This window comes from Gopherus flavomarginatus, chromosome 7 (genome assembly GCF_025201925.1).
Source record: "Gopherus flavomarginatus isolate rGopFla2 chromosome 7, rGopFla2.mat.asm, whole genome shotgun sequence".
Taxonomy (NCBI): Eukaryota; Metazoa; Chordata; order Testudines; family Testudinidae; genus Gopherus; species Gopherus flavomarginatus.
In genome coordinates this window covers 4,498,407-4,525,652 of record NC_066623.1, presented here as the reverse complement: position 1 = coordinate 4,525,652, position 27,246 = coordinate 4,498,407, and the positions used below count along the sequence as shown (strand labels likewise).

Sequence of the window (27,246 nt, the reverse complement as noted above, 5' to 3'; positions counted from 1 at the left end):
AGCTGTTAATGCCTTTCTGATCTATATTTTGTTTTATCAAGCAAAAACACACACAAATCTGTAAATGTAGCAAATTGTTTGCAATGCTCTATATTCTGTGTGTCTCTTCTCTGAGACTTTGGGTTGTCTGCTCGCTTTCTTTTGGAATCAACGTTAGGCTCTTACTAAGGAGAGGGTTGCTACACTTGATGTTAAATGCCTCACTGACTTTTTAGTTTTAATTTCCAATTCCTGTAATAATAGAGGAGAGTGGGGTTTTTGTTTTGTTTTTTCCTTTGGAAAACAGTTTCATCTCTGATGTGGATTGGGTGGAGTGACTTTTAAAAAAAAAAAAATTCTAGGGGTAACGTTTCAAAGAATCGTTTACATCTTCACTTTCTGAAGACACTTGAACATAGGACCGACGTATCTGTGACAAGCACACCCTATGGTTGGAAGCTCTCGGAGCGTGAAAGGGCATGGGCATAAACCTATCCATTTTGGTTTTTATAGACACTTTCATGTCAAAAGTTGGATGTATTTCAACTAACACCCCAACCCCTCCTCTTTATTTCTCAGTGGTACATTCCCGCTTCTCATCACCTCCAGAATATCAGTCTTGTACAATAGGTTGGCTTGTACCAATGATATCCCTGGGAGAGGGGGGCTTGGTATCGTTTCATCCATTAGAGTCTTCCTGGCATAGTGTTGTGTGCCTGTGGGAAAGGGTGGCCGAACTCTCCTCCCTTTCCAACCCCAGCCTTGGTTGGTCCCTGCGGAATGTACTATCATTGGGGTTGGAACCCCAGCCCAGGGAATTCTGACTCGGAAATTGACACTGAGCTTTTAACTGGAAGTGGTTGGAGCAGGGAAGGTTTTCCAGTGTCAGTTCTCACTCTAAACTGCTCAAAGCTGTGTGGATAACCTGCCTTTCAATAAAGAGCCAATGTTTTTGTCTAGGTGCCCAATCACTCAGCCAGAACAAAAGGGGTTATTAGTTTGATCTGGCTGCCCTTCCCAACCAGGCTCTGTCTGTCCCATCCTCATCCCTCTACTCCCAAAAACAAAAGACAAAAAGTGTTTTGCAACCTTCTTCAGCTGCGTTTTATTGTAGAGACAAATTTAAAATGACTTATCATGGGAGAGGAAAACCTTGTTAATACGACCCACTCTGTGATCCATCTGTTGATAGTACATAATCTTGACTTGTGTGCTAGGATCATCATCCCATTTAAAAGGAAAAGAAACAACCACAACAAAAAAAAAATGTAAAATACTTGAACGAGAGCTTGTATTATAACATTAATATTATTCAGAGTATCTGCTTTCTAGGCTGATGTGATTCATTATTCTAGTAATGCTTTAGTCCTTTGTAATTTGTGGTAATTATGCTTTTTCCTTTTTAATACAAAAAAATGTATAAAAATAAAAACCTCAAAAGACAGTGTGGTATGGACTCTCCTGTCCCTGCAACCCTCCTTGCTCTCTCCTTGGTCATTCTCTGGGGTCTAAGGGTCTGAGCGACAGATCAGACACATCTCGTGGAATGAATACCCATGAAGTTGAGACACTGATGGCACCTGACCAGTACGCTGCAGCTAGGCACTCTACAAGCTGTCCGCAGAAGAGCGCTTGTAGGACTGCTTAGCCTCAACCCAGTCACTCTTCCCTTGCTTGTTCCAGCCACGGGCCCCCATAGTGCTCTGCCAACACACCTCAGTCCTGACTTTCAGCGCTCGCCGCTCCCGGGGCGCCATGTGATACTTTCAGTTGTGTCTAATTGTGTAGTGGTCTTCTGACTGGGAGGCCATTTTCTTTAAGGGTTTTGCAGCTCTCCCTCCCAGACAGCTCCGGAGAACAGTGATGGCGGGGAGCTCTTCCATCACGTATAACTTTATGCAATCCTAGGGGTTTCCCTCTGCCTGCTTTGCTGTGCTGGAAATGAGGTGAGTGTCGGTGGGATGGAGCGGTCAGTCCATACTGGCTGTGCTAAAGAGACTTCAGCTCCAGAGCCTCCCCCCTGGAAAGTTCCTTTACTGACTTGCATTTTGGTTTCACCCTCCGTATTGTTAAAACAATAAAACCTACTCAGTGCTCCCAGTAACGTAGCATGGTACCATGTGGGGGTAGCTTCTGCCTGACCCTTGCTGTTGATCGGTGATGGTTTAAAGCTTGAAGCCCTTATGCCATAGGTATGGGGAATAACTCCTGTGGGAAGTTGAGCTCTCAGGGCTGATGGTGCTGGCGAAGTGGTTATGAAGGGCCATGTTGCGTCGACAAGTGTGTTTCCATGGGGTGTTCAGGTTGATCCTCCCAGGCCCAGAGTGCTGGGATGAGATCAGGCCAGGCTGAATGTCTGGAGCGCAGTGCTCGTGAATTCCCCATGCAGTGTTGGTGAGATGTCCTGGGCCCAAAAGCCTCAAGGAGCAAATGGAGATCTGAACAGCAGCCATTTCTGTGGGACCCTGCGTGGGGCAGTCTGTGAGCAGCTTGGTCCAGGGGACTAAGAAAACCCTACACTCACTTCAGGAGGCTACCCAACTGTAGGGCTGCTGCCTGGAGCTGAGCTCTGCACTCCGGGCTGGTGGGGGCGGAAGGGAAGCGAGTGCAAATCTCACCAGCAATGGGTTACAGTTCCGCTTTGTCGTTGCTACTTAAGATGAACAATAACTTGCTTTTCATCAGAAAATTATTTGGCATAATCATCTTTCCAAGCTCTCAAGAGTCCCCATGTTGTGAGCGTGCTGCAAGCCACGGGGAAGGCGGGTTCACTTGGCTTTCTTGGGCGGGTCGGGAATGGTCTCCGTGAGCGGGGTGAGGCTCAGCAAGATGACATGCCTCTCGTAGGCCTTGGTTTGCTTGAAGAGCATGTCTGTTCCGTGCAGGCGGTCCAGCACCCCCAGGACTCCGTAGCACTGATTGAACCTGGCAGCCAAGCAGAAAGGGACCACACAGTACTGGAGGTTACAGGCGAGAAAAACAAGGTAGGCCATGCAGATCTCCTCTTCCCTTTCACCCCCTCCCATAGCCAATGTCCTTATCGGAGCCCTGGCAATCCTGCTTTACTTTTTGTCTCTCCCAGCCTTTGTTTTGCAGCCTGCCCAGGACTGGATGAGGTTTAGCCTAGAACCTGCCCGTTCTGCTACATCGTCACCTAGGAGAGGTGTTGAACCAGGGATGTTCTCCATCCCCAGGCACTGCGGGCTGCCTTTGCAGCCATCACCAGCCAGGGAGTGGGAGAGTGGGACTCTACACCAGACAGCCACAACTCCAAGCCACATGAGCTCCTGAGGCCGCAGGAAGACCAGACTGGCTGTATACACGCCTATGGCCAAGGAAGTTGAGCTGGCCCTACAGCATTGCTCAGCGCCATAGGTTCTGATATCCCTGGTGATCCGTGCTCCTGGCATACAGCATGATCAGTGTCCTGGAGAGGTGGGGGTGATGTGCACTGGCTGATACGTCAGGTATCACCCCGTCCTTAGGCTGGAACTGAACTGTCATCCCCGTTCCTGCAGGAAAAGGGAAGCGATGCTAGCCAGCGAGCATGGTCAGGGAACAGAGCACAGCCCTGGGAACTCTACCAGCAGGCCTGACACTGCTTTGCTGTGCTACCTTTGTAAAAAGGTGCTAGTACTTCACCTCCACTGGGTGGGGGGTAACGATCATGTGTGCATGCAGCACTTTGACCAGGCAAAGCCTGGTTCCTGCAGTATCAGGCTTTTCAGCTGCGGGAATTGCTGATTTTTTCCACTGCTGTCTTTGGACAGAGAAGGAGTTAAGCAGCCAGAAAGATGCTCCACAAAGCATTGCCCTTGATGCTCTAGATCACTGCTAGGAAAGCCCAGGCTGTCCCTGCGTCTCTGGAACCTAGACGTTCTTTCCTCTGTCTAATCCACCCAAGAAACCTGAGCTCTGGTTCAGCCTTTGGTTTTCTGCTTTGTAGCCAGTTTTCCAGCTTGGCTGACTGCGAAACAGAAAGGAAAAGGTCAGTGATTTGTCTGAAGGTTGCATGGTAGGTCAGTGGCTGAGCTGAGGTAAGGAAGCAGGAACTGCCTGAGGCCCGATCCTCTGCTCTGACCTCTCTGTGCTTCCTGTTTACATAGGATGAGGAGGCTGGACATATTCAAGCTGCCTTCAGGTGAGCTAGACTGAGGTGGGGTAGATTGACTAGTAGTCATGTGAGACTGTTCGGTCCTCACAAATGGGCTACGTCCCGTCTCCACCACTGATGGGGTGACTCAGTCTACAGAGCATGGAGGGAGGGGCAGCTGTACCGACAGTATCCAATGACCTTACTTGAGATGGTGAAAGTCGTGGAATTCCGGCGAGGGGAGGAAAGGCAGGTGGTAGCCACAGTGCGAGATGGATGTCGCCAGAATAGCAAGGCAGAGCCACACCATGATGGAAGCAACATGGGATCCCAGGATTATCGGACCCACCAGCAAAGGCAACATGTTGGAAAACTGGAATTCAGACACAAGCCCTGCCTCATTAGCATGCGCACCCAAACCTTCTGCTCATCAGGCTGCAACTGGTGTCTCCTCTTATCGCTTGTATTACGGGAGCACCTAGAACCCGGCGCAGCTGTTGCTGAACGTGGCACTTGAACGTGGCACTTGGTTGAAGTGGAATCGTGGGAGTCGAGCATCTTGTGGAGGTGTGATATTAAGTTAGCTAGTGCTGCTGTGGGAGACTCATCGCAGAGTCACTGGGAGTGTTCTGCCAATGCACCTAAGAGACTGGGATAAAGGAGGTGAGAGAGGCCAACTCCCACTGTAACTCAAGTTGCTTTAACATCTCAACTCCCTCTCTCAGGTTTTGCTACTTACCCCCGGCACGTGTGTCTCGCTGGGACAGTTCATGATGAAGCAGCCCAGCAGCGTTGGTCACCTGGACCTTCCCTAGTCTATGCAGCAAGATCTTCCATCAGGCTCAAAGAGGCCCCACTCCATCGTGCCCAAACCTGCTGGAGGCCCTGGCTCCCAAAAGGTTTGTCTGACAGTAGATTGACCCTGTCTTACCTGGTTCTACCCTATGAGTTTGCAGTCCCAGTGCAAAGAGCCACCAGACACTTCCACTACAGCAGCTTTTTGGAGACACTGCAGACCCCAGCTTCAGACCCTCTCTGTTGGAGATGAAGTGTAGCTACTCTTCCCTTCCCACAAATCCTCACCCAGTGGAAATACAAAGCCCACAGCCATGAGTTGGGTTTACTTGATAGGCTGCTGGGCAGTGACCCCCCAAGAATGCCCGCTTACCACGTGCTCGACCGGATGAGCATAGAGGGAAACTACACCAACGGGGGCTGTCCATTCATGGTGCTGCTTGTGTATGCGCTTGTACAGAAGCGGGTGATGAACAAGCCTGCATGGAGAGAACCGGAATGAAGTCTTCAAGTCCAGTGTCAGTCTGGGTGCAATCTCAATACTTTTCTAATGTCTAGATTTTCAGAGTACCCAAGTGACCTAGTGAATTAAAGATCAGGCTAGCCACCAGGACTCGTGAGTCAAGGCAGAACCAGAAATAGAACCCAGATGTCCTTGGGTAATTTACCTGGCCTGTGTGTATTCCCACAGTTGCTTTGTTTGCTGTTAAACTGCCTGTCTCTCTTTTTATGAGGTGGGTTTTTTCCTTTGACTTCACTCTGCATCTGTTTTGGGTTTTTTTATGTAGTGGTAGCGCTCAGGAGAGTCGGGAGCTGGGCCCCATTGTGCCAGGCGCTGTACACATGTATAAGAGGTCATGGTCCTTGACAAGGGAGTTCACAATCTTTTTGGTCTACATATACACAATACACTCTCTCTCTACATTTTCTTTGTCTAGTGTATAGTTCCTCCTATAAGCAATAGCTACAGCCTCCTCCCCCAGCTCGGGTGAAGTGCTTTAGATTATAGTTTGCATATAAAATCAACTTGTCTTTTCCCTCTCTTAGCCTGTGGGCCAGTCCATGTCAGTCCTCTCATTTTCATCATCTCTGGTTAAACACGGCCCCTGGTAGCATTATACCACCAAGAGCTCCCAAAGGAAAGGCAGGTGCCACTGACTGGTCAAGGTCAGTGGAGGTGTTTGGTTGAGGGCACAAATCGTAATTCAGGACAGAGCGGTTCACATTTCTTAGGGAGCTTAAAGGAGGAAGAAGCAGCCACAGGACAGACTAGTTCTCTTGCCCAGCTCACCGGTGTGAATAGTAGAAGAGAATTTCCTCCACCAGGATAAAGATGGACAGCTCCAGGAGGAACCAGTGAAAGGTGGGTAGTTCCTTGCTGCAGGGCTGTCCCCGCCACTTCATGATGGGGAGCATAAGCATCATCATTGGGAGAGAGATGAAAACCTGATTACGCAGGACTGTGTGAACAGCCTGCCGCAGCTTCTCTGGGTCCACCTGCAAGAGAGGAGACTAACCATGGAGCCATGCAGCTCTGGGGGGAGGGAACCTTTCCAGGACTCAGGCCTTGGCTGTAGGAAGTTATTTTTGGATGAAGTTTCACATGTAGGCAAATAAACAAGCTGATCTGCCTACAGTTCTGCACCCTCATTCTTTTGTGTCGCTGGCAGCCTAGTGCCTGGCTCTGCTGTGGGCAAAGCACAGAACTGGAGGTGAGGGGCGAGAGGTAGGACTAACGGAAACACACTTTTGGTACCAAGCAGCTGATCAGCCTTTGCTCTCTGAGCAGGACACCTCCCCATGCCAGCCTGAGCAGCTCCAAGGCTGGAATTAAAAGTGAGCCCATCTCCTGTGCTTATGGCTCAGCATGGCCATGCTGATATAAGGCACCACACTGATTTAAAGGCTTTGTCTTCACTGCGAAAAAGTGAGTGTTTCGGCAGTGGCAGATGACTCTTGTCAGCCCCCAGGTGCGTTGCTCCACCTTGCTTCAAGGAGGAGCAATAAAAAAGCTCAGTGCCCTTGTGGATCCCCAACTGAATTGTCTGCCTCCAGCTTTCCCCATGACTTCCTGCTCCTGCTCCTGCTCACTCCCCTGGAACAAACAGCTGAAGGGCTGTGGTTGAAATTTTCCTTTCTTTATTTAAAGACCTTAATGTACAATCTGCTGTCATCTGCCAGGGCCAGGAGTCCGAATCTGGTGCTACAGGAATATGTCTCCGGTCACCTGCACATTCTTTAACCTGCAGCCCCGTGGCTCTAGGAAAGGGGTAGAAACCGTCCCTGCCTCTGGTGGTGATTTCTCTGATGACTTAGTCCCCATGCCCTGTTGATCACTGTGGCCAGGGCTGTGTGCACAGTGTGGTTATGCAGCCGTGGGACTGTGAATTGCTTTAAAGGGCTGCCCGACTCCACTCCAGCAATTGAAATGCCATGGAAAGAACTCTTTAGCCCACACAATTATGAAGAAACCTTCCAAATGTGATATGACTAGCAGCCAGCTGCTGTCTACCTAGACCTGGCAGTGCCCCAAGGTATGAAACTTGTCCCATTTACCAAACTGGACTGGTAACACTGAAGTCTGACAGCGTAAGCTTATTAACTGCTGTTCAGTTTAGCAATCGACTCACGCTGGTGTATGCGTTTGTCTTTTTTGCATGCAGTGAAGAATACGGGGGCATTGGTGCCACTGCTTGCTGTCAAAGGTAGGGGGAAAAGGAGGAGTGAGTTAGCCATGGTCTGTGGTTAAAATTTATACCAGAACTGTGTAGGTTAAAGGGGCGGGGGGGAGGGGACCATACCCTAGCAATGTGGACAAACCCCCTAACGTCGACATAGCCTCTGGTGCCTTACCTAAGGCTTTGCGGCGAGATAGCCTAGCCCCCAGCATAGAAAGAGCCTGCACTAACAGAGCTATGCTGCTGTGGGCTCTGTAGTGTAGACATAGGTTTAGGCTGTCTACACTCTATGTAGCAACACCAGCATAAGCCCGTCGTGTACCTGCAGCCTATGCTGCTCGGAAGGGGTGTTTCTAATGGGGTAGGAACACAGCCTTGCCAAGTGACATTAGCCATATGGACAGAAGCATTCATCTATTAACCCAGCTATGTTGACAGTGGGGACTAGGTCACCCTAGTGATGTCTGTCGGGGGTGGGTTTTTCACACCCCTGACTACAGCTATGTTGACTTAACTTCAGACCCCTGAGCACTGTAGCTATGTGGCCCCAAGCCCTGCTGTGTATGCAGCTAGGTTGAGGGAAGACTGCTTCTGTCTACCTAGGTACTGCTCCTCAGGGAGGTGGATTACCTATATCAACAGGAAAAACACTTCCTCCAGCCAGGGGAGTGGATCTGCTACAGCCCAAGCTTCCACCTGCCTCAGCAGCACAGCTGCATGTGCTCCTATCTGGCATCTCTCCTGGGCTAGCTTAGGCTGCCCTCCCCCAGGCACAGCTAGCTGCTGTGGAGCGCAGTCTAAGGTGTCTTTCTCCCCAGGAGGTTTGGTGCCTAACTCAGGCTTGGGCAATCAGTGATTTTTCTCAGCACGGAGCTAGTGTGACATCTAGCTGCTTGGGGGCACTGAGGGCTAAAGGGTGTCTGTGCCAGTGCTGGGAACTGATCGCAGATGGCCTGTATCCTAAGCCTTGCCCTAACCACGGAACCATCTGTCCCCTCTACGTTTTCATGCCATGTAGAATTCTTGCCTTGATTTTTACTTTGCCAGCCCCCGGTATGGAAGAGCGGGAGGGTGCGGGGGGAAGGAGACTGACCACTCTGCCACCTCCTAAGAAAATGCAGGTGGTATTCGTCCAGCTCAGCAGGCATGGTGAGAAATACCTACAGGGTCGTTTTTGCCCAACTGAATTCGGTAACGGGTGATGAAATTTGGCTTTCCGGTCACATCTGCCACCATCAGGAGTCCATTGAAGCACCAGTAAACAAGGCTTGGAACTACGGCCATGCCTGTGGTAGAAGGGGGGAGAGAGATGGGCAGAGACTGCTGAAGAAAGTGGAGCCTTTGTCTATCAGAAATGATTGATATTGCAGTGGTGCCTGGAGGCCACTAGCAGAGACCAGGGCCCTGTTGGGCTAGGCCATGGACAGAAATGAGAGTCTCAGAGCAAAGACACTGCTCCTGAATGGGATGAAAGGGCAGGAGAGGAGCGGGGATGAGATTACAGTAATCCAGGCCTGCTCTCAGGCACGTTGTCCCTGCCACCAAGTCATTATCACCAGGCTGTGTCCTGTAGATATTGCCCCAGGAGGAAACCTGGCTGCAATACAGGTACCACTACTGCTAGAATATGACTAAGGTGTGTAGCCTTATCCTCTATCCCAGGGGTCCCCAACGCGCTGCCCGCAGGCACCATGGTGCCTGCCAGGGCATCTAAGTGCGCCCGCGTACTGGCCGGTGGACAAGCATCTGCCGACAAGCTGGGTCACCTAGAGGCATCACTGCCGACATGTCACTGATTTTCAGCGGTATTTCGACGATGATGCTACCTGTCGGCAGCGAAGCCTATTGATGTTGTTGCTTGTCAGTGGAATTTCAGTGGATGCTCATCCACTGCCACAGTCCTCCATGACTCGTCATCTGGAGACCACCAGATGAAAAAGGTTGGGGACCACTGCTCTATCCTTTTAGCATGAACTACTCCAGTGAGACCTGAGATGTAATTCCACTTTAGTCAAACGAGGGAGGTGGAAACCTCAGTCCTGGATGGTTTGGGGGTTACAAATACTTGCAGGGGAAAGGGTGGTCCCAAAATGTTGGCTGGACCCTGACCATTGGGGAGGCATGGGAGGGATTTGGCGGCAATGCACGTCTTTGGTACACAGAGCTCTGGAAGAGCTAGAATCTGGCTTTCCTGCAGCCGAGCTTTGGCATTCAAAACAACTTACCTAGAAAGAAAATTGCCCATTCATTTCCGCCAAGCAAGTGGAGCACTTTCTCCCATTGGGCCTGCCAGAAATCACCCGAAGCCCCCCAGAACTTCTGCAAGTGCCTGGGGAGAAAGGACCAAGGGTTTAGCTTTTCACTGCAAAAATCACATCCGTCTCATCTCCCCACCCACTGAAATGTTGCTTCTCAAGCTATCGGTCTTACCAGGTGACAGAGTTCCTGAAGGCAGCAAACAGCAACAGGCTAGTGCCCAGTATGAAGCCAGTTGTCTTCATGGAGTCCCAGAGCTTCCCCTCCTGAGAGCAGGAAACAAAGCGATTACACCTAGGTACTGGAGTAGCCTGTGTTTTAAATCACAGGAAATCAAGGGACGATCCAGTCCTAGGATCCCTTGTTTTCTGTCACCAGCACTCTACAGAACAGAGTGGAGGCAAATTGTTATCCACCCTGTCAACAAATGCTAGGAGTGTCGGGATGAGACTCTCTGAATATATGTTACAGTGTGTATCTGTGTGATAAAAGAAATACACGTTTAAACTGGATCCAGATAGCAATCGGTCTATGATTTCCTCCCTTCTTGTGTGTAACAGGCCATTACGATGAACAGATAAAACAGCAACACTCATTAGGCTTCTATAATTAAATAACATTAGTTGCTCTACTCGTCTCCTCTCTTAGCAATGCCACAGGATGGGCAACAACAAGAGAGATGTTTAATATCTTACAACAGGATGAATGCAGATGTGTGGTGTAAGAAACAGCCCCGAGTCCTGCTTCCTTCAGTGCTATGCCCCTGGCTTTCTCTCCAGCATCAGCCTAATACTCCTGCTCCAGGATGCCTAGGAAATGACTCCCTGGAATTGGATAGGATTTAAGTCATTTGCCCTGAAGATCCCCAAGTGAATGGGTGTTAGCCCTTTTCGGTCCAAGGGGCTAGTCAAAGTTTGAGGCCCTGTAGGGGGTTGCGGCTGGCAGTAGAACTTGATGATTGCACCTAGTATTTTCTTTGACACAATCTTGTTTATTGGCCAGGAATCTACAGCATCCTGCTGCTGTGAACGGAGAGGAACCAAGCACAAAAGGAGCAGTTTCTTTGTTTACTGGCCTAAGCTGCTCTCAGCTTACAGCCCTGAACCTGAGCCGTTCTCTAGGCTTTGCGCAGGGCCGCACCATGCTTGGCTTTCATGCAGTCTGTCTTGCTCTGAGTCTCGGGTGCTTGGCTGCACCCTATTTTTTTCTTTCCACCCACCCAAACAATACCCGGTGCAACCCTCTGTTCTTCTTCGAGTGATTGCTCATATCCATTCCAGTTAGGTGTGTGCGCTGCGCATGCACATTCGTCGGAAAACTTTTACCCTAGCAACTCAGTGGGCCGGCAGGTCGCCCCCTAGAGTGGCGCCGTCATGGTGCGCGATATATACCCCTGCCGGCCCACCCGCTCCTCAGTTCCTTCTTACCGCCCGTGTCGGTCGTTGGAACAGTGGAGCGCGGCTTAGCTGACCTCCACTTCCCTAGCTACTCGTAGTTCTCGTATATAGTTATGCAGTTATAATCCTTTTATATATATATTTGTATAGTTATACGTTTTTTCTTTGCTAACATAGTTAGTTTAATAATAGTTAGCGGGGTTCAGGAAGTAGCCCCTTCCCTGCACCCGGTGCCGGAGCCCATGCACGGCTCACCGGGTTTTAAAATGGGCTCGGAATGCCAGAAGCCGATGCCAACGGGAGATCCACACGACTCCTGTTTGAAGTGCCTCAGGGAATCACACTTGACAGCTAAGTGCCCCATTTGTAAGGCTTTTAAGCCAAGAACAAGAAGGAGCGGGACTTTCACTTAACCCTCCACCTTTGGCGCCGAGCGATGATCAAGTGGCTGGCAGAAGCGCCTCCTCGGCACCGGACCCCGCCGGTACTACCAAGGCCTTTCGGCACCGGCCGTCGCCGGCACCGAAGTCGACTCGGCACCGCTCCCTTCCTCCGAGGTTGAGAGAGCCTACAATTCCTGCTGGTGCCTGACAGCTCCCCGGCACACACCGTGGTTGAGCCCCCTGCTCCTGCTGCTTCCGTGCCACCCGCATCGCAGCCAGAGAGCTCGTCTAAGTCGGATCGCCCGGCACCGACACCTGCAGAGGCACCGACGACGTCGGCACCGTCGATCCCGGTCCCACAAGGGCTGTCGAATCCGGTGCCTGACGGCTCCCCGGCACGCGCCGTGGTTGAGCTTACTGCTCCTGCTGCTTCCGTGCCAACGGCACCGCAGCCAGAGAGCTCGTCTAAGTCGGATCGCCTGGCACCGACACCTGCTGAGGCACCGATGACATCGGCACCGTCGATCCCGGTCCCACAAGGGCCGTCGAATCCGGGGCCTGACAGCTCCCCGGCACGCGCCGTGGTTGAGCCCCCTGCTCCTGCTGCTTCCGTGCCAACTGCACTGCAGCCAGAGAGCTCGTCTAAGTCGGATCGCCTGGCACCGACACCTGCTGAGGCACCGATGACATCGGCACCGTCGATCCCGGTCCCACAAGGGCCGTCGAATCCGGGGCCTGACAGCTCCCCGGCACGCGCCGTGGTTGAGCTTACTGCTCCTGCTGCTTCCGTGCCAACGGCACCGCAGCCAGAGAGCTCGTCTAAGTCGGATCGCCCGGCACCGACACCTACCGAGGCTCTGACGACCTCGGTACCGTCGACCCGGTCCCACGAGGGCCGTCGAATCCGGTGCCTGACAGCTCCCCAGTATGCACTGTGGTTGAGCCTGCTGTTCCCTCCACGCCGGAGACATTACCAACGGCGAGGGATCTCATTGCCATGACAGAGTCAATGCTGCCTGACCCCGGCACCGCCGGTGCGGGTAATACAGTCTCTTCATATGACCGTCCTCTGTCAGCACAGCAGAGCGGCACCGTTCATGATCACGGTCCCGCAGACGCTCCAGGTCCTGTCGGCACGCGCGACACCACTTGCAGTCCCGGTGCTGTTTTCCTCATCGGTACTGGTCGCACTCGCCGCACCGGTCGGTATCCCGTTCGCCGACCCGCTACTATCGGCACCGTTCCGACTCCCGGCACCGAGACAGGTACTGTGATTCCCGTAGCCTCTCCCTGAGCCTCGAGATCTCGGTCGACCTCCCGGCACCGTTCTGGTTGCAGGTCTGGATCTCGTTCCAGGTACCGGTGCCGGTCCCCGGTGCCGAGTTGGGCAAGGTCAGATAGAGTCAGAGACTCTGCCCATGCCTTTTTTTAGTACCTCCATGGCCATCCAGACACGCATCCGTGTCATCCCACATGCGCAGATCTTATGCTCAGGACCACGATTCTGATACGCCCCCCCGACAACCTGAGGTGGAGGAGGTCCCAGAGGTAGAGGACCCGGTATGGTGCCCTCTAAGGGGTACGACTACTCATCTGTCCGCTCTCCTCTCTGCTCACTAGTCTTTCAGCCTGTTAAGGAGAGGTATTGGCATGGCCAGCGGGCACCAGCCCCGAAACCGAAGGAGGCTTGGTGAATGAACCTACTTGGCCGCCAGGTGTGCTCTGCAGAGGCCCTGCAGCTCTGGGTAGCAAAGCAACACGCCTTGCTTAGCTGCTATAATTATAGCACCTGGGTGAAGATAGTTTAGTTTATGGAGTTTCTCCCTCAAAACTCCCGCCAAGAGTTCGCTGCCGTCTTGGAGGATGGGGGAAAAAGGTACCCAGAGCGTCCCTCCAGGCCTCGTTGGACGCAGCAGACTCAGCAGCCAGGACTCTGGCCTTTGGTGTCACCATGAGGTGCATCTCATGGCTTCAGGTTTCAAACCTCCGGCCGGAGCTGCAGTATGCCATTCAGGACTTACCCTTTGTTGGTAAAGGCCTCTTCGCGGCAAAGACAGCCCCAGGCTGCGAAGCCTGATGGACAACAGGGTCCTAATGCGCTCTCTCAGCATGCATATGCCAGCGACCAAACGCAGGCCTTTCTGTCCCTAGCTGCCATACTCTGTGCCTAGCCAGAAACAGGACTTTGGCAAAAGGCGAGGCCAAGGTGGTCGCAGACAAACGTCAGGACCCCTAAAGAGCCAAGGTCAAGGTCCCTCACAATTACCACTGGGACCAAAGACGAACCTTCCAAGGTGCGCCTGAGGGCGGTGTACCAGTCACAGGCCGGGATCCCAATTCCGCTTTCTCCTGGCATGGCCCCAGTTAATTTCAGATCGCTGGGTCCTGCGCACGGTGGAGCATGGATACCACCTCTAATTTGTTCCAACCCTGTCCCCCTTCAGGGACCCCTCTCACGAGCATTTCCTCGTACAAGAGGTGCAGACGCCGACGGACAAAAGGGGCAAGGGGTTTTACTCCTGTTATGCCCTAGTCCCCCACTCGAACGGAGGTCTCAGACCTTCCTAGTCCTGCACGGTCTCAACCAGTTTAGGATAAGGTTGGAGTTCCGCATGGTATCCCTGGGAACCATTATCCCATCCTTGCCTCCTGGGGACTGCTATGCCGCCCTCGATATGAAGGACGCGTACTTTCACATCACCATCTTCCCTCCGCACAGGAGATACCTCCGCTTTCTAGCCAACCGTCAGTACTTCTGGTTTACGGTCCTGCTGTTTGGCCTTTCTACAGCCCCACAGGTATTGTCCAAGTGTATGGCCATAGTCGCCGCCTACCTTCGCTGATGTCGGATATGCATTTTCCATATCTGGATGATTCGCTTATCCAAGGAGACTCCGAGACACAAACCACTCAGCACATGGTCATCGTCACGGTCTTATTCACAGATCTAGGCCTGATGATTACTATAGAGCAACCCACTCTGGTTCCCTCGCAGAGGTTGGACTTCCTAGGGGCTATCCTGGTCTCCGATCTAGCCGGAGCCTGCTTACCACAGCCGCGGTTTTAGGCGATGGCAACAATCATCCGAGGTCTGCAGACTTTCCCAACGACCTCGGCTCGCACTTGTCTCATCTCCTGGGTCCATGGCTGCCCGCAAGTTTGTAACCAAACACGCCAAGCTCCGCCTCCGTCCTCTCCAAGTCCGGCTCACCTCGGCGTACCGCCCGGACAGGGAACCAATGGTCATGGTAGCCACCGTTCCCTCGAGCACCTTAGGCTCCCTAGAGTGGTGGCTAACTCCCTCCCTGGTGTGGGCAGGGATGCGGTTCCATCCACCCCAGCCCTCACTGCCCCTGACGACGGACGCGTCATCTCTCTGCTCGAGTGCTCATGGTCACCTCCAAGCTTAAGGCCTTTGGTCTTCTCGGGAGCTGGCATTCCACATCAATGCCCCAAAAATGAGAGTAGTCCGCCTGGCGTGCCAGGGGTTCCAGCGGCAGCTGCAAGGCCGTGGTATCTCGGTGTTTACAGCCAACGCAACGGCCATGTGCTTCATAAATAACCAGGGAGGGACATGGTCCTCCCCCCCTTTTGTCAGGAGGCCATCCATTTCTGGGACTTTTGCATGGCCCACTCGATGGAGCTGGTGACGTCCTTTCTCCCAGGCGTTCGGAACGCCTTGGCGCTTTGACTCAGCAGGTCTTTCCTGTCTTATGAGTGGTCACTCTGCCCCATGTGAGGCGTTCTGCTTTCCAGAAGTGGAAATTTTTCCTCACATAGACCTGTTCGCTCACCGCGAGAGCAGAAAATGCCAGATGTTCTGCTCCTTCCAAGGTCTCTCCTCGGGATCGATCTTGGACGCATTCCTGATGCCGTGGAAAGGCCAACTCCTTTATGCCTTCCCACTGTTCCCACTGGTTCATTAGGTCCTACTCAAACTCCCCAGGGGCAGAGCGCGCATCATCATGATCACTCCAGCGTGGTCCAGGCAGCACTGATATACCACGTTGCTCGGCCTGTCAATAACCAACCCAATTACCCTGCCACCCCACCCAGACCTCATCACTCAGGGCCACGACAGGCTTCGTCACCCGGACCTGCAGCCTCTTCGCCTCACGGTGTGGCTGCTGCGTAACTGAGCCGGGGTGGCAGGAAGCCTTCCACCTGGTCAACGTACCTGGCCGAGTGGACGCGTTTCTTCTACAGGTGCAATACGCTCGATCTTGCTCCTACTGAGGTCTCGATCCCCTCTATTTGGCCTGCCTCTGGCCTTCAGCGGCAGGACCTGGCGGTATCATCGCTGAGGGTACACTTGGCAGCCATCTCTACCTTCCAGCCAGGCTAAGGTGGACGTTCCGTGTTCTCACAGTCTATGGGTTCGAGGTCCCTCAAGGGCTTGGAGCGCTTGCACCCTCGGGTGCGCCGCCCAGCCCCAACCTGGGACCTCAACCTAGTTTTAACCAGACTTATGTCTCCCCCATTCGAGCCGTTCGCGACTGGCCCTCTGCTATACCTATCTTGGACGACAACTTTCCTCGTAGCTGTTACATCGGCCAGACGAGTCTCCGAGCTCAGAGCTCTTACGGTGGTTCCGCCGTACACTAGGTTTCACAAAGACAAGATGCAGTTATGACCACACCCGGCTTTCCTCCCTAAGGTGGTTTCGGCCTTTCATGTTACCCACAGCTCAACGCAATGGGCGCAACAATTGCACTCCCTGGACATCTGTAGAGTGCTCGCATTTATATTGCGCTGACAGAACCATTTCGTAAGGTGCCCCAGCTCTGTCACGGTAGCAGACCAAAGGGAGGGCTTGCTTGTTTTCCTCTCAGAGGATCTCATCTTGGGTGATGGCGTACATCCGCACTTGTTATGATTTGGCTCATATTTCCCCAAGCCACATCCGTGCATTCTACCAGGGCTCAGGCTTCATCTGCCGCCTTGCTGGCTCGTGTTCCTACCCACGAGATCTGTCGCGCAGCTCCATTGGTCCTCGGTCCATACCTTTGCTTCGCAGTATGCGCTGGTTCAACAGTCAAGAGATGCTGTAGCCTCTGGCTCAGCAGTTTTCATTCTGCCACATTTCACTCCGACCCCACCGCCTACGTAAGGCTTGGGATTCACCTAACTGGAATGGATGTGAGCAATCACTCGAAGAAGAAAAGACGGTTACTTACCTTTGTAACTGTTGTTCTTCGAGATGTGTTGCTCACATCCATTCCACACCCGCCCTCCTTCCCCACTGTCGGAGTAGCCGGCAAGAAGGAACTGAGGAGCGGGTGGGCCGGCAGGGGTATATATTGAGCACCATGACGGCGCCACTCTAGGGGGCGACCTGCCGGCCCACTGAGTTGCTAGGGTAAAAGTTTTCCGACGAATGTGCACACGCGGCGCACACACCTAACTGGAATGGATGTGAGCAACACATCTCGAAGAACAACAGTTACAAAGGTGAGTAACCATCTTTTCACAGGGTGCTAATTTCTGGGCTGACTCATTATGCCTTGGTTTAGGTGAGGCCCTTAATTCTCCTTACTCTGTATCTTAAAACCAAGGGAGCGGTCACAGCCATCAATTTCAAAGAGGGTTTAACTAACCCATACCAAGGTTTAACCCAGCTCATACCAGTTTCAAACTAGATCAATCAGCCCGTTCTCTGGGGCATGGAAGAAGACCCTTTAAAGAAGCCCTGCTGTGAGTTTTTTTCAAAATTTCAGAACCCTACAATCTTTTATATCAGAAATCAAAGCCCTTGGCGCTCAGCACTAACACACTATTGTCCTTAACTATATCCTAGTTCACACTGCACATGCTTTAGAAGATGGTTACGGTACCCAGTGCCGATTTAGGGCATTCTAACATGACAGTAATCTGGCTTCATCTCAGACAAAAGGTGGGATTTACATAGCAGCTGCTTGAAAAACTCTGCTGAAGCCAACCTCCTCCTGGGAGCTGAATTCAGTGTGGTGCACGCTTCTAGGTAGACAGAACAATGCTTCAGTCTTCCTGTGTGCCTTCCAGCTACTGATCTTAAAAAGTTCCCTAGGCTAATGTATAAAACCTTACCACGCTCCCTAATGTAACTGTCCGTTTTAGAGCTGAGGCATAGAAAGTGTAAGTGATTTGCCAAGATTATGCAGCAAGCTAGGGCCTGATCCACAAACATCACCTTTCTTGCACAACTCCCAGTCCTGGGCTTCAGTCTCAGAAATTCAGCAATTTGTGTGTCTGTATTAAGAGGCTCTTTGACTAGAAACTGCCTTGTTTAATTGCTGCCCCTTTATCATGCATATCAAAGGAGCCAGCAATCACATTTAACAAAACCACTCCACATAGGAGCGTAGATCGGCATCCGCTATGGAATCTGTCAAGCTGCCATTGGGGGAAAGATGTCTTTGTTCATCTAACCCATCTCAGCACCAGGTTCTTCCTTTTGCTAAGTTCTCTAGGGCTTTGCCCTGTCCAGTGGTAAGTGACTGAAGCCACAAGGCATCTGCCAGGGCAGAGACTGTTTCCCTTAGCATCACCAAGAGCCAGTCACAGAGCTCCATAGCACCCGGCATCGGCTACCATAGACCATTTCAGTTGAGACATCAGCTTTGAGTCTTTACCTGCTTCTGCCGTGAGCCCACCGTGGAATATGCAGCATCTCCCTTCATCTAAAATAATAAATGATGCGAGTGAGTGAATGGGGAGCTGTAAAGAAAAGGGGAGGGGGGAAAAGAGGGTGGGAAAGCAGCCCTAAAGGAAGTGTTCACAGGTTATGATACAGCTCTCTCCCGGGGGCCTGACTGGTCTGGAATGTGCTGTGGTCACTGTCTGTCCCAGGCCTTTGGGACAAAAAAATGTGGTAAATCACTGGGGCAAGGGATTAAAATTCTAGATCACCCTGTGCCCTTAAATTACAGCCCCCAGGGCAGAGGTGGGCAAACTATGGCCTGTGGGCCACATCCAGCCTGTGGGATGGTCCTGCCTGGCCCTTGAGCTCCTGGCTGGGGTGGCTAGCCCCTGCCCCCTCCCTTGATGTCCCCCCACCTCCCCCACTACCACGCAGGCGCTGCTCTGGGCGGCGTGGCAGCGTATCTGGCTCCAGCCAGGTGGTGCAGCTGCCAGACATGCTTTTCTGAGCGGCATGGTAAGGAGACCAGGGGGTTGGATAAGGGGTAGAGGGTCCTGGGGGGCAGTCAGGGAACAGGGAATGGAGGGGCATTGGATAAGGGGCAGGGAGCAGGGGTGGTTGGATGGAGTGGAGATTCTGGGGGGGCAGTGGTCAGAGGATGGAGAACGGGGGTTGGATAAACTTGGGGTCCTGGGGGGGCCCGTCAGGGGCTGGGGGTGTGGATAAGGGTCAGGGGAATGGGAGGGGTGGATAGGTGTAGGGGCCTGTCAGGGGGTGGGGGTGTGAATAGGGGTTGGGGCAGTCAGAGAACAAGGAGTGAGGGGGGGTTGGATGAGTTGGGAGTTCTGTGGGAGGGGGCAGGGCAGGCTGTTTGCAGAGGCACAACCTTCCCTACCTGGCCCTCCATACAGTTTTGCAATCCCAGTGTGGCCCTTGGGCCAAAAGGTTTGCCCACCCCTGAACTAGGGGCCTGGGCACCAAACACTGGTAACATGCTAAGGGGAGCTTTTCACCTGTAGGTCGCTGCTTCAGATCCAGCCCAGGGGGACTGACTGAAAATTGTTACCATCTGCTGGCTCTTCAAATACCAGCAGAGCAGGTGTCAGTATCATAACCAGCCTGGCCCATGGCTCTAACCAGCCCCCTTGCAGATAAGCTCAGCAGAGATGCCAAGGATTGAATAGAAAGTCTGAACTACCTTGTGCTCCTAGAGGTCAGGTGCTGGTGTGAGGAACCTTGTCCTTCTGGTGCACGTGCAGCGTCTGCTGCAGGCCTAACCTGGGGAGTTTTCATTTCCTGGATGGCCAACCTTTCCCAGCAACAAATTTGCTTACACAAAATATTCCTTACTGAGTCTTCATCAATGTTCAAATAAAAGACAAAATAACACCCAATACCCAGAAGCCACAAGCCAGATTCTGCCCTTGGTTAAATGCTGGCCACCCCAGGGATATTAATGGGATTGCATGGCTGGAATGAAGGGCAGAGTTTGACTCCTGGATCTTTTAGAACTAAGCAATGTAGCCAAGAAAAAGGCCTTATTCTTTACTAGATTTTCTGGTGGACCTTCTATTCTTTACTGCAGCAGAACCCCACTGCAGTCAAGTTCATGGGAGTTTTGCTGGACATACAAGATGAGTGCACAGTAAACCCTCTAAATGGCATTCTCCAAAATACCAACACAAGCGACTACCAAAGAAGGAAGCAGCATAGCTTTGTCTGTTTACGAGGCAGGAACAGCCCATGCCTCAGTAAAAGTCGAAACACAACGGTTAGTCTGTGTTCAGGGCCCAGCCAAAGTCACTGGTTTAGTACAGAGGGTTCTGTACAGCTACTTAGCTCAGCACCTTTGTTCCTGGAACTGGCATCCAAGTCCCATTAGCATAAGCTGGAGCAAGGCCCACCCCCGAGGTCCAGAGAGATAGCTCTTAAGAGGGGAGTTCAGCTGGAATTGTCTGTGACACGCTGACTCCTTTACGGTAGGAGCACACCGGCGATATTACATAGAGCACCGAGTACTGACCCAATAAATAATTCAGAAGGTGGTGGTGCATTACCTTTATGATGCTAATATTCCCTCTGCTGGGAGCTGCTTTTGTAGAGTTTCCGGGTAAAGGACCACGCTGCCAACAAGCACAAAAATCACCCCATTAGCTTGGCGACAACATATCAGCTTTGAAATTGTAAATCTTTAATGCTTTTTTTTTTTTTTGCCCCCTTAAAGCTTGTTAGTATTTCAGCTCAGAAGGGTACAGTCCAAAATCAGACTCACTTCTCTGCCTGGGGTGTTATTTACCAACAGGTTAAAAAGGGAAGGGCTGATTCTCAGAGCTGCTGCAAGCCCACAGCTCCAAATGGTTTCAGTGGGAGCTACGGGTGCCCAGCACCACTGAAATCCAGCCTTAAATGACTTGCCAGGTGCCTGTGGTGGGAGTGGGACCAGAATCCAGCAATTCTAACTCGCAGACTCTTAGCTGGAGCACAACGGCGTTTGCTGGCTGTGCTGAACATTAACAAACGGGGAACTAGCCGTTTTAAAACTCAGAATTGCAAAGGGATTGCACTAGCTCTGACGTGCTGACCCAAAAGAGCTATTGACAGACACCTCCTAAGAGGAAGCTGTTTAGATTTTAAACTAGTGTCTTCGTCCCGTTTGCTAGCCTCTTCCTCCTGAACTCAAACTGCCCACTCCCTCCTGAGCCATGGGGCGCTATTCTTTCCAACCTGTACAATCCTCAACATGCTGTTCGTTTCCAACTGCAGCCTCGTTTGCTAGCTGGGGCTCTTCTGAGAAAAGAAAATGACTTTTGATTCTAATATCAGAGGGTAGCCGTGTTAGTCTGGATCTGTAAAAGCAGCAAAGAATCCTGTGGCACCTTATAGACTAACAGACGTTTTGGAGCATGAGCTTTCGTGGGTGAATACCCACTTCCTCAGATGCATGTAATGGAAATATCCAGGGGCAGGTATATATATGTGTGCTAGCAAGCAAGCTAGAGATAACGAGGTCAGTTCAATCAGGGAGGATGAGGCCCTGTTCTAGCAGTTGAGGTGTGAAAACCAAGAGAGGAGAAACTGGTTCTGTAATTGGCAAGCCATTCACAGTCTTTGTTCAATCCTGAGCAAAGGTGGCCATCCTGCAGCAAAAAAACTTCAGGACCAGACTTCAAAGAGAAACTGCTGAGCTTCAGTTCATCTGCAAATTTGACACCATCAGCTCAGGATTGAACAAAGACTGTGAATGGCTTGCCAATTACAGAACCAGTTTCTCCTCTCTTGGTTTTCACACCTCAACTGCTAGAACAGGGCCTCATCCTCCCTGATTGAACTGACCTCGTTATCTCTAGCTTGCTTGCTAGCACACATATATATACCTGCCCCTGGATATTTCCATTACATGCATCTGAGGAAGTGGGTATTCACCCACGAAAGCTCATGCTCCAAAACGTCTGTTAGTCTATAAGGTGCCACAGGATTCTTTGCTGCTTTTGATTCTAATGGTTCTGATAAACACACTAAATGGTTGGTATCTCACACTACCAAACAGAAGGGTCCTGCTGTCCTGAGAATAACAAGTGTAAATATCTTTGTTGCAGGATCAAATTATCTTATTTTGCAAAAGGCCTTTAGCCCTCTGTAATGTACTTATCAAGCCACATTGCACTGTTCTGCTTCATCCCAATATAACCCCATTATTGCTGCGATGTTATCTAGCTGTACAGACAGCGCACGCACGGGCCTTAGTGAAATAGCTTGTACAATAAATAGCTTATACTTAAAAAGGCAATTTCTTTTTGAGGCTTCACGTCATCGCTGTGCCATTTATACAAGAAAATGGTCAAAAAAACCAAACCCTTTCGAAATGGCTGCTCCATGAAGAACATATTAACTGAAACTGTTCTACTAGGACACTATCGAATTAGCCCAATGGCCTTTTGTGACTGAGCAGAGTCCTGAGCATTGCTCAGATGCTATGGGGGTGGGCAATGTTATAAGGTCCTAGATAGCTAGGTGTATTTAAAAGGGAGAGCCTCACTGCTCTGACCTGATGCACAACAGCCTGTTACATAGCTGGTGCTTGAGAATATGGTTTCTATATTGATCCAGTAGCTCAAATCCCCTTGGAACTGTCTCTCCAACAAGTCAGAAGCCTGGAACGATTGCAAGATGGCTTTGAGTCCTTGGGGGAGGCAGCAGGATTGCCCAATGCCATCTCATCTCTTGCGCTTTTGGGGAACTGTTAACATAACCATTGGTATGCCTCACGGCCGGGTCCCGTCCTGCCCTGTAATCAAATTATAGCAGTCCTCTTTGACTTAAGGGCACTATGAGATCAAGTATTAAAGGCAAAAGCCAAATTTAGCTAGATCCTGTTCTGCTCCCAGCACCACACTACATAGCATTTTTTGCTGAGATGGCCCAGGATGCACCCACTAAACAGTGATGTTATGTCACTGAGCTGGGGCTATTCCACTAAACAAAGAAATAAGCCACCAGCCGCTGAATTTCCTCTGGCCTATAATCCAGGCAGTAGTCAAGCAACCAACCATTCGCCCGCTCAGCTGGCTGCAGTCATAGCAGAGTCTGACATGAAATGAGATGCCTGGAACTGATGCTGGTTAATTTTTTTAAATCTGCCTTTTAAAATAATTTTTACAAAGCGTTTGAAACTGTTATTAAAACCAAGCCAGTCCCAGGCAGGAACACCAAGGCCTCACCCCCTGAAGTAAAATACTGGCACAACCAGGGCTCCAATTCAGCTAGTGCTGGCTGGAGCAGAGCTCCAGTAAATATTTTCAAACATGCAAGGCAGAAGCCCTGGTGTCCCTCGCTCCTCTGCACGGGGCTGAAGCCCAACGCCCCCTCCCTGCAGCAGATGCCCTTAGCCCCACCATCCTGGCACAAAGCAGAAGCCCTGAGCCCCTGCCTACACAGGCTTTTGGGCAGCGAGTATGGGAGTGGGGCGTGTCTCTGGGAAATATACTATGAGAATTTTGGGCATAGGCATGTCTAATGATCACATGGCAAAGTTTAAAAAACAGTCTACAAACCATTCAATAATTTGAATAATTATTCCTGCAAAGTGGGTCTGGATTTCTACAACAGCAATTTATGGACCATAATAATAGGAGATATACCTATCTCCTAGAACTGGAAGGGACCTTGGCAAGGTCATTAAGTCCAGGCCCCTGCCTTCACTAGCAGGACCAAGTACTGATTTTTGCCCCAGATCCCTAAATGGCCCCCTCAAGGATTGAACGCACAATGCTGGGTTTAGGAGGCCAGTGTTTGAAACCACTGAGCTATGTGTGCCCCCACCCAAGAAGGCTATAGTCACAGAATTTACCATTCCAGCCACTGAAAGTGGCCCAGGCATCCAGTTTGCATATGAAAAGTGGTGCAGTACTACAGTGTTACAAACTAGGAGGGTGCAATTCTTTGCAGGCACAGGGACACCCAGGAAACTTTCCTGGCCTGGAATTGCAGCAGATGTTTTGGCAGCAGAATAACGTGCTTGGCTTTGCCTTCTAGTCTGTGCTTTTTAGTTTCTCATACTGCAGCCCCTCTGGGCCATCTGAGCACCTGCTTATCCACAGCAGCCCCCTAAGTCTCTGCTCACAACCGCCTCACTTCCAAGCCTCTTGCACTGGCTGTGGAAGGAAGCAGCCAGAGAGCAAGAAAAGTGGGTCCCTCTCAATAGGGTGGGGGGTAGGGGGATGAGACAGACCAGCCCCCCACTCTCCAATGATAGTCCTCTAAGGGTCATCCAGACTCAGATTTGCAGTTCAAGAGCGCAGGCCTGATCAGCAGCTTCCCTTCATTTTGCAAGCCCTTGCAAAGAGCACCACAGAAGGCAAAGGGCAGCTGCTATCAGCTGAGCTCAGCAGATACTGCAGCATTGGTTAGCCAAATCCAAACCCACTGCAGTGAAACCAACGGTAAACTCAAGCCGAGACACAAATACTCTGAACATTTCCTGAGCTCAACAGAGTGCATGGAGACGGCCCCAGCCCCTCCAGAGCAGGCTAGTGTTCTCACACCATACACATAATTTTGGTCCAGTCTTCATATGCCACTGGCTGGCACGGCCAGAGCAAAGAGCCTCTCTGGGGGTGGAGGGTAGGGGTTGTGCTTCCACGAGACATGCTTTAGTTGAAAGCTAACTCCCATGTTCGTGGGAGTCACTAGGCAGGACATTCCTAGCCCCTAAGTCTCATGAAGCTGGAATTGCAACACCAATACAATCAGAGCAAAGAAAAGTGAGTGCACATCAGGCGGGCAAGACAGTGGGACCAGTCTGTTTGGGTGGAAAGAGAAGCAGTGGACCTAGTCAAACAGGATCAGCTCTCCTCATTTCTGTGTCCAACTCAGGGCCACCCAGGGGATTCAGGGGGCCTGGGGCAAAGCGGGGGCGCTGCGGCGCTTGTCACCCAGCGGCAGTCTGGGTCTTCGGCAGCATTCCGGCGGGGGGGGGGGGAGAGGGAGCCCTTCAGTCGCACCGCGTCTTCGGCAGCATTTCAGTGGTAGGGGGGCCCTTTAGTCGCTCCGCATCTTCGGCAGCACTGAAGGCTCCCCCCCCCGCCGCCAAAATGCCACTGAAGACCTGGAGCGACTGAAGGGCCCCCCGTCACTGAAATGCCGCAAAAGACCTGGACCACCGCCAGGCCAGGGCTCGCAAGGCCCCTGTGGGGCCCGGGGCCTAGGGCAAATTGCTCCACTTGCTCCACTTTCTGGGGGGCCGTGGTTCAACTTACATCCATCAGATGACAGGGTAGGTTGGCTGGGGAAACGGAGAAGTCAGTGCTTGGAGGGGCTGGGGGAGCTTGTGTGCATAAGGCATCAGTTATGGGCAAACGGAGCATGTGTTGTTCACCAAACATATCCTGCCCGCCCGCCCCTTGTTGCATTTGAGCCGCATTCCCTCCTGGGGAACAGCCCCCCTGTGTCATGTCTGCGCAGCATTAGGAAAAGGCTGGGGACTGGTCTAGCAGAGCTGCAGCCACTCCTGCAGCTGGAGGTGGCCATGGCGGAGAGGAGGTGGGAGGGTCCCATCCCTCATTTGGACTATCTATCAGTTAGATACACAGGTGCCAGCCCAGGGAAGGGGCAGCTCCCAGGGAGAGCAAGACAGAATGTATCATCCTTATTTCGTGTAGCTGAAGCTTTGCAGAGTCCAGGTGCCAGTGCACGGAGCAAGGCCTGGGGACTGCCTTGATGTGGAAAGTCGTTCCTGCAAAGTCAATGCTGTGCATTTAATACTCTGACATGCTGGGCTAAAGAATCAGCATCCCCTCCCAGCCAGTGACACTCATGGCTCAGCCAGGGGGACCAGATGTCCCTATCCAGCAGAACTGCCTCGCTTAACCCAATAGCAAACTCTCCAGCTGTTGACTCTCCCCAGGACACCCTTCAGGAGTGGCTTCTCGGAATTCCCATCTCCAGATTCAAACCATCTTGTGCCTTTTCTCCCATCATACCCACCCACATTCACAACAGAACTGCCCACAACTACAGCATATGTAACTCTTGCCTAGTCCCTGGGCATAGAGCCAATGCTGAAATCATGCCAGGCAAAAAGAGGTGCCCAGCTGGCTCTGGATGTCTGGTCACCCCAACTGCAGTGCCAAGTTCTGGTGCCCAGGGAGTAGAGATTCAGGCAGAGATTCAGTCTTCGGGACAGCTGGACTCAGTCCCTTATCTTTGCAGACAGCTGGCTTTTTTTCCTTGTACATCTGTCAAGCCATCTTGAACAGAGTGACCTATGCTCAGCCCTGGAGAGCGTCCATGTCTTCCCCGTCAAGGAGGATCTCCAGCATGTATTTATGTGGTGGTTTGAGGGCCTCCAGCAGCTGGGTGTTGTGATGCATCAGCTTGTTCCCCCGCTCGCCCTTCATGCACCCCATGATCTCAGCGAGCTGGGCAGTCAGGGTATAGCGCTGCAGGCAAGCTGCAGGACTGTCCACCCCAGACATCCTTGATTTCATCCAGAAGATCACAAGGAAACACTGGACGATATTCTTCACACCGTGCATCTGGATCACGCTCCCTTGACACTTAGTCTTGCTGTGCTAGCACTCAAATTGCTGCTTCCTGACGATGTTCTTCTCCTGCGGTTGCCAGCTGGCGCCAGCACGCTGCTCTTGTTGCTGTTCAGCATCACCCAGGTGGGGAAGAGCTGGGCGGCCAGGAAGCCATGGCAGGCCAGGCACAGGCTCAGCGACATCGGCCAGCAAACTATAGCATCACGGACACTTGTTCAAACATTTATTTTATCAGTTTGATTCTTCCCCCTCCCCCCCCCAACTTACTGTTAGCAACCTAGGTTCCAACCTGCGGCTGAACACTGCCCCCGTCTAATTACACTGAGCCTGCAATTCAACCCTCTTTGCAGACACCAACTGGAGACCCAGCTGTTGCTGGCAGGTGCAGGAGCTGAATAACTGGGCATGTCTGTGGCAATGGATTCACTCCATAACACAGCTCCATTCCCTTAGCCCTCTCTCCTGACCCCTCTGGCATCAACACAGGCCGAGAGTCCGCTGCTGGAACAATCATCTCACCTGTGAAAAGAGACACCTACGCTCTGTGATGCCACAGGATGCAGCTATAGACTGGCCACCTCGGGGAACCACATACCTGAGAAAACACCTAAAAAGGTGCTCAGTAGACACCCTCTTTAGGGTAGGTACAGCGCTAGCTCATGTGCTTCTGGTGCTGCTCACTACGTGCCATGCACTGCCCAACAGGATGGCAGACACGGTCCCCACTCTGAAAAGCCTGAATTTTTTTTTTTTTTAATAAATGCGTTCATAGAACACCAGGCTGTAAGGCTGTCTCTTAATGGAGTTGCCCTCCCTAGAGTTTCCATCAAGTACCTCTGAACCACTGTGCCCCAGAGTGCTGATTGCTCCCTCTTTGCTCACCTCCTGCAGGCTGCAGCCTAGAAGGGGGCCTGGGTCGCTGGCCAGAGCCCAATCCAGAACTCAATTCCTGCCTGCCACTGCTGCCGCCCGTCCCTTTATCACATCCTCAGGCAAAGGAGAAG

At 51.8% G+C, this 27,246-nt stretch overlaps 1 protein-coding gene across 1 annotated transcript; it reads right to left on the bottom strand.

The window, feature by feature from the left end:
• Window positions 1-1,057: 1,057 nt before the first annotated feature.
• Window positions 1,058-27,246, bottom strand: FAXDC2 (fatty acid hydroxylase domain containing 2). Its single transcript, XM_050961310.1, has 10 exons — window positions 27,125-27,246; window positions 20,258-20,323; window positions 18,193-18,240; window positions 9,976-10,067; window positions 9,771-9,874; window positions 8,710-8,831; window positions 6,159-6,364; window positions 5,241-5,346; window positions 4,279-4,445; window positions 1,058-2,904 (listed from the first exon to the last, which is right to left on the bottom strand). Exons 3-10 carry the CDS (start codon window positions 18,238-18,240, stop codon window positions 2,748-2,750), a joined length of 1,002 nt encoding a protein of 333 aa, XP_050817267.1. The 5' UTR covers window positions 20,258-20,323; window positions 27,125-27,246; the 3' UTR covers window positions 1,058-2,747.

Bases quoted from the DNA above. Each gene is read 5' to 3' on its own strand.
- FAXDC2 (XM_050961310.1), bottom strand. From the start codon at position 18,240: ATGAAGGGAGATGCTGCATATTCCACGGTGGGCTCACGGCAGAAGCAG. The intron at 9,875-9,975 runs GTAAGACCGATA...CTTTCTCCCCAG, and splicing joins TTCAGGAACTCTGTCACCTG to GCACTTGCAGAAGTTCTGGG. The intron at 5,347-6,158 runs GTGAGCTGGGCA...CTCTCCATGCAG, and splicing joins CTCTTCTACTATTCACACCG to GCTTGTTCATCACCCGCTTC.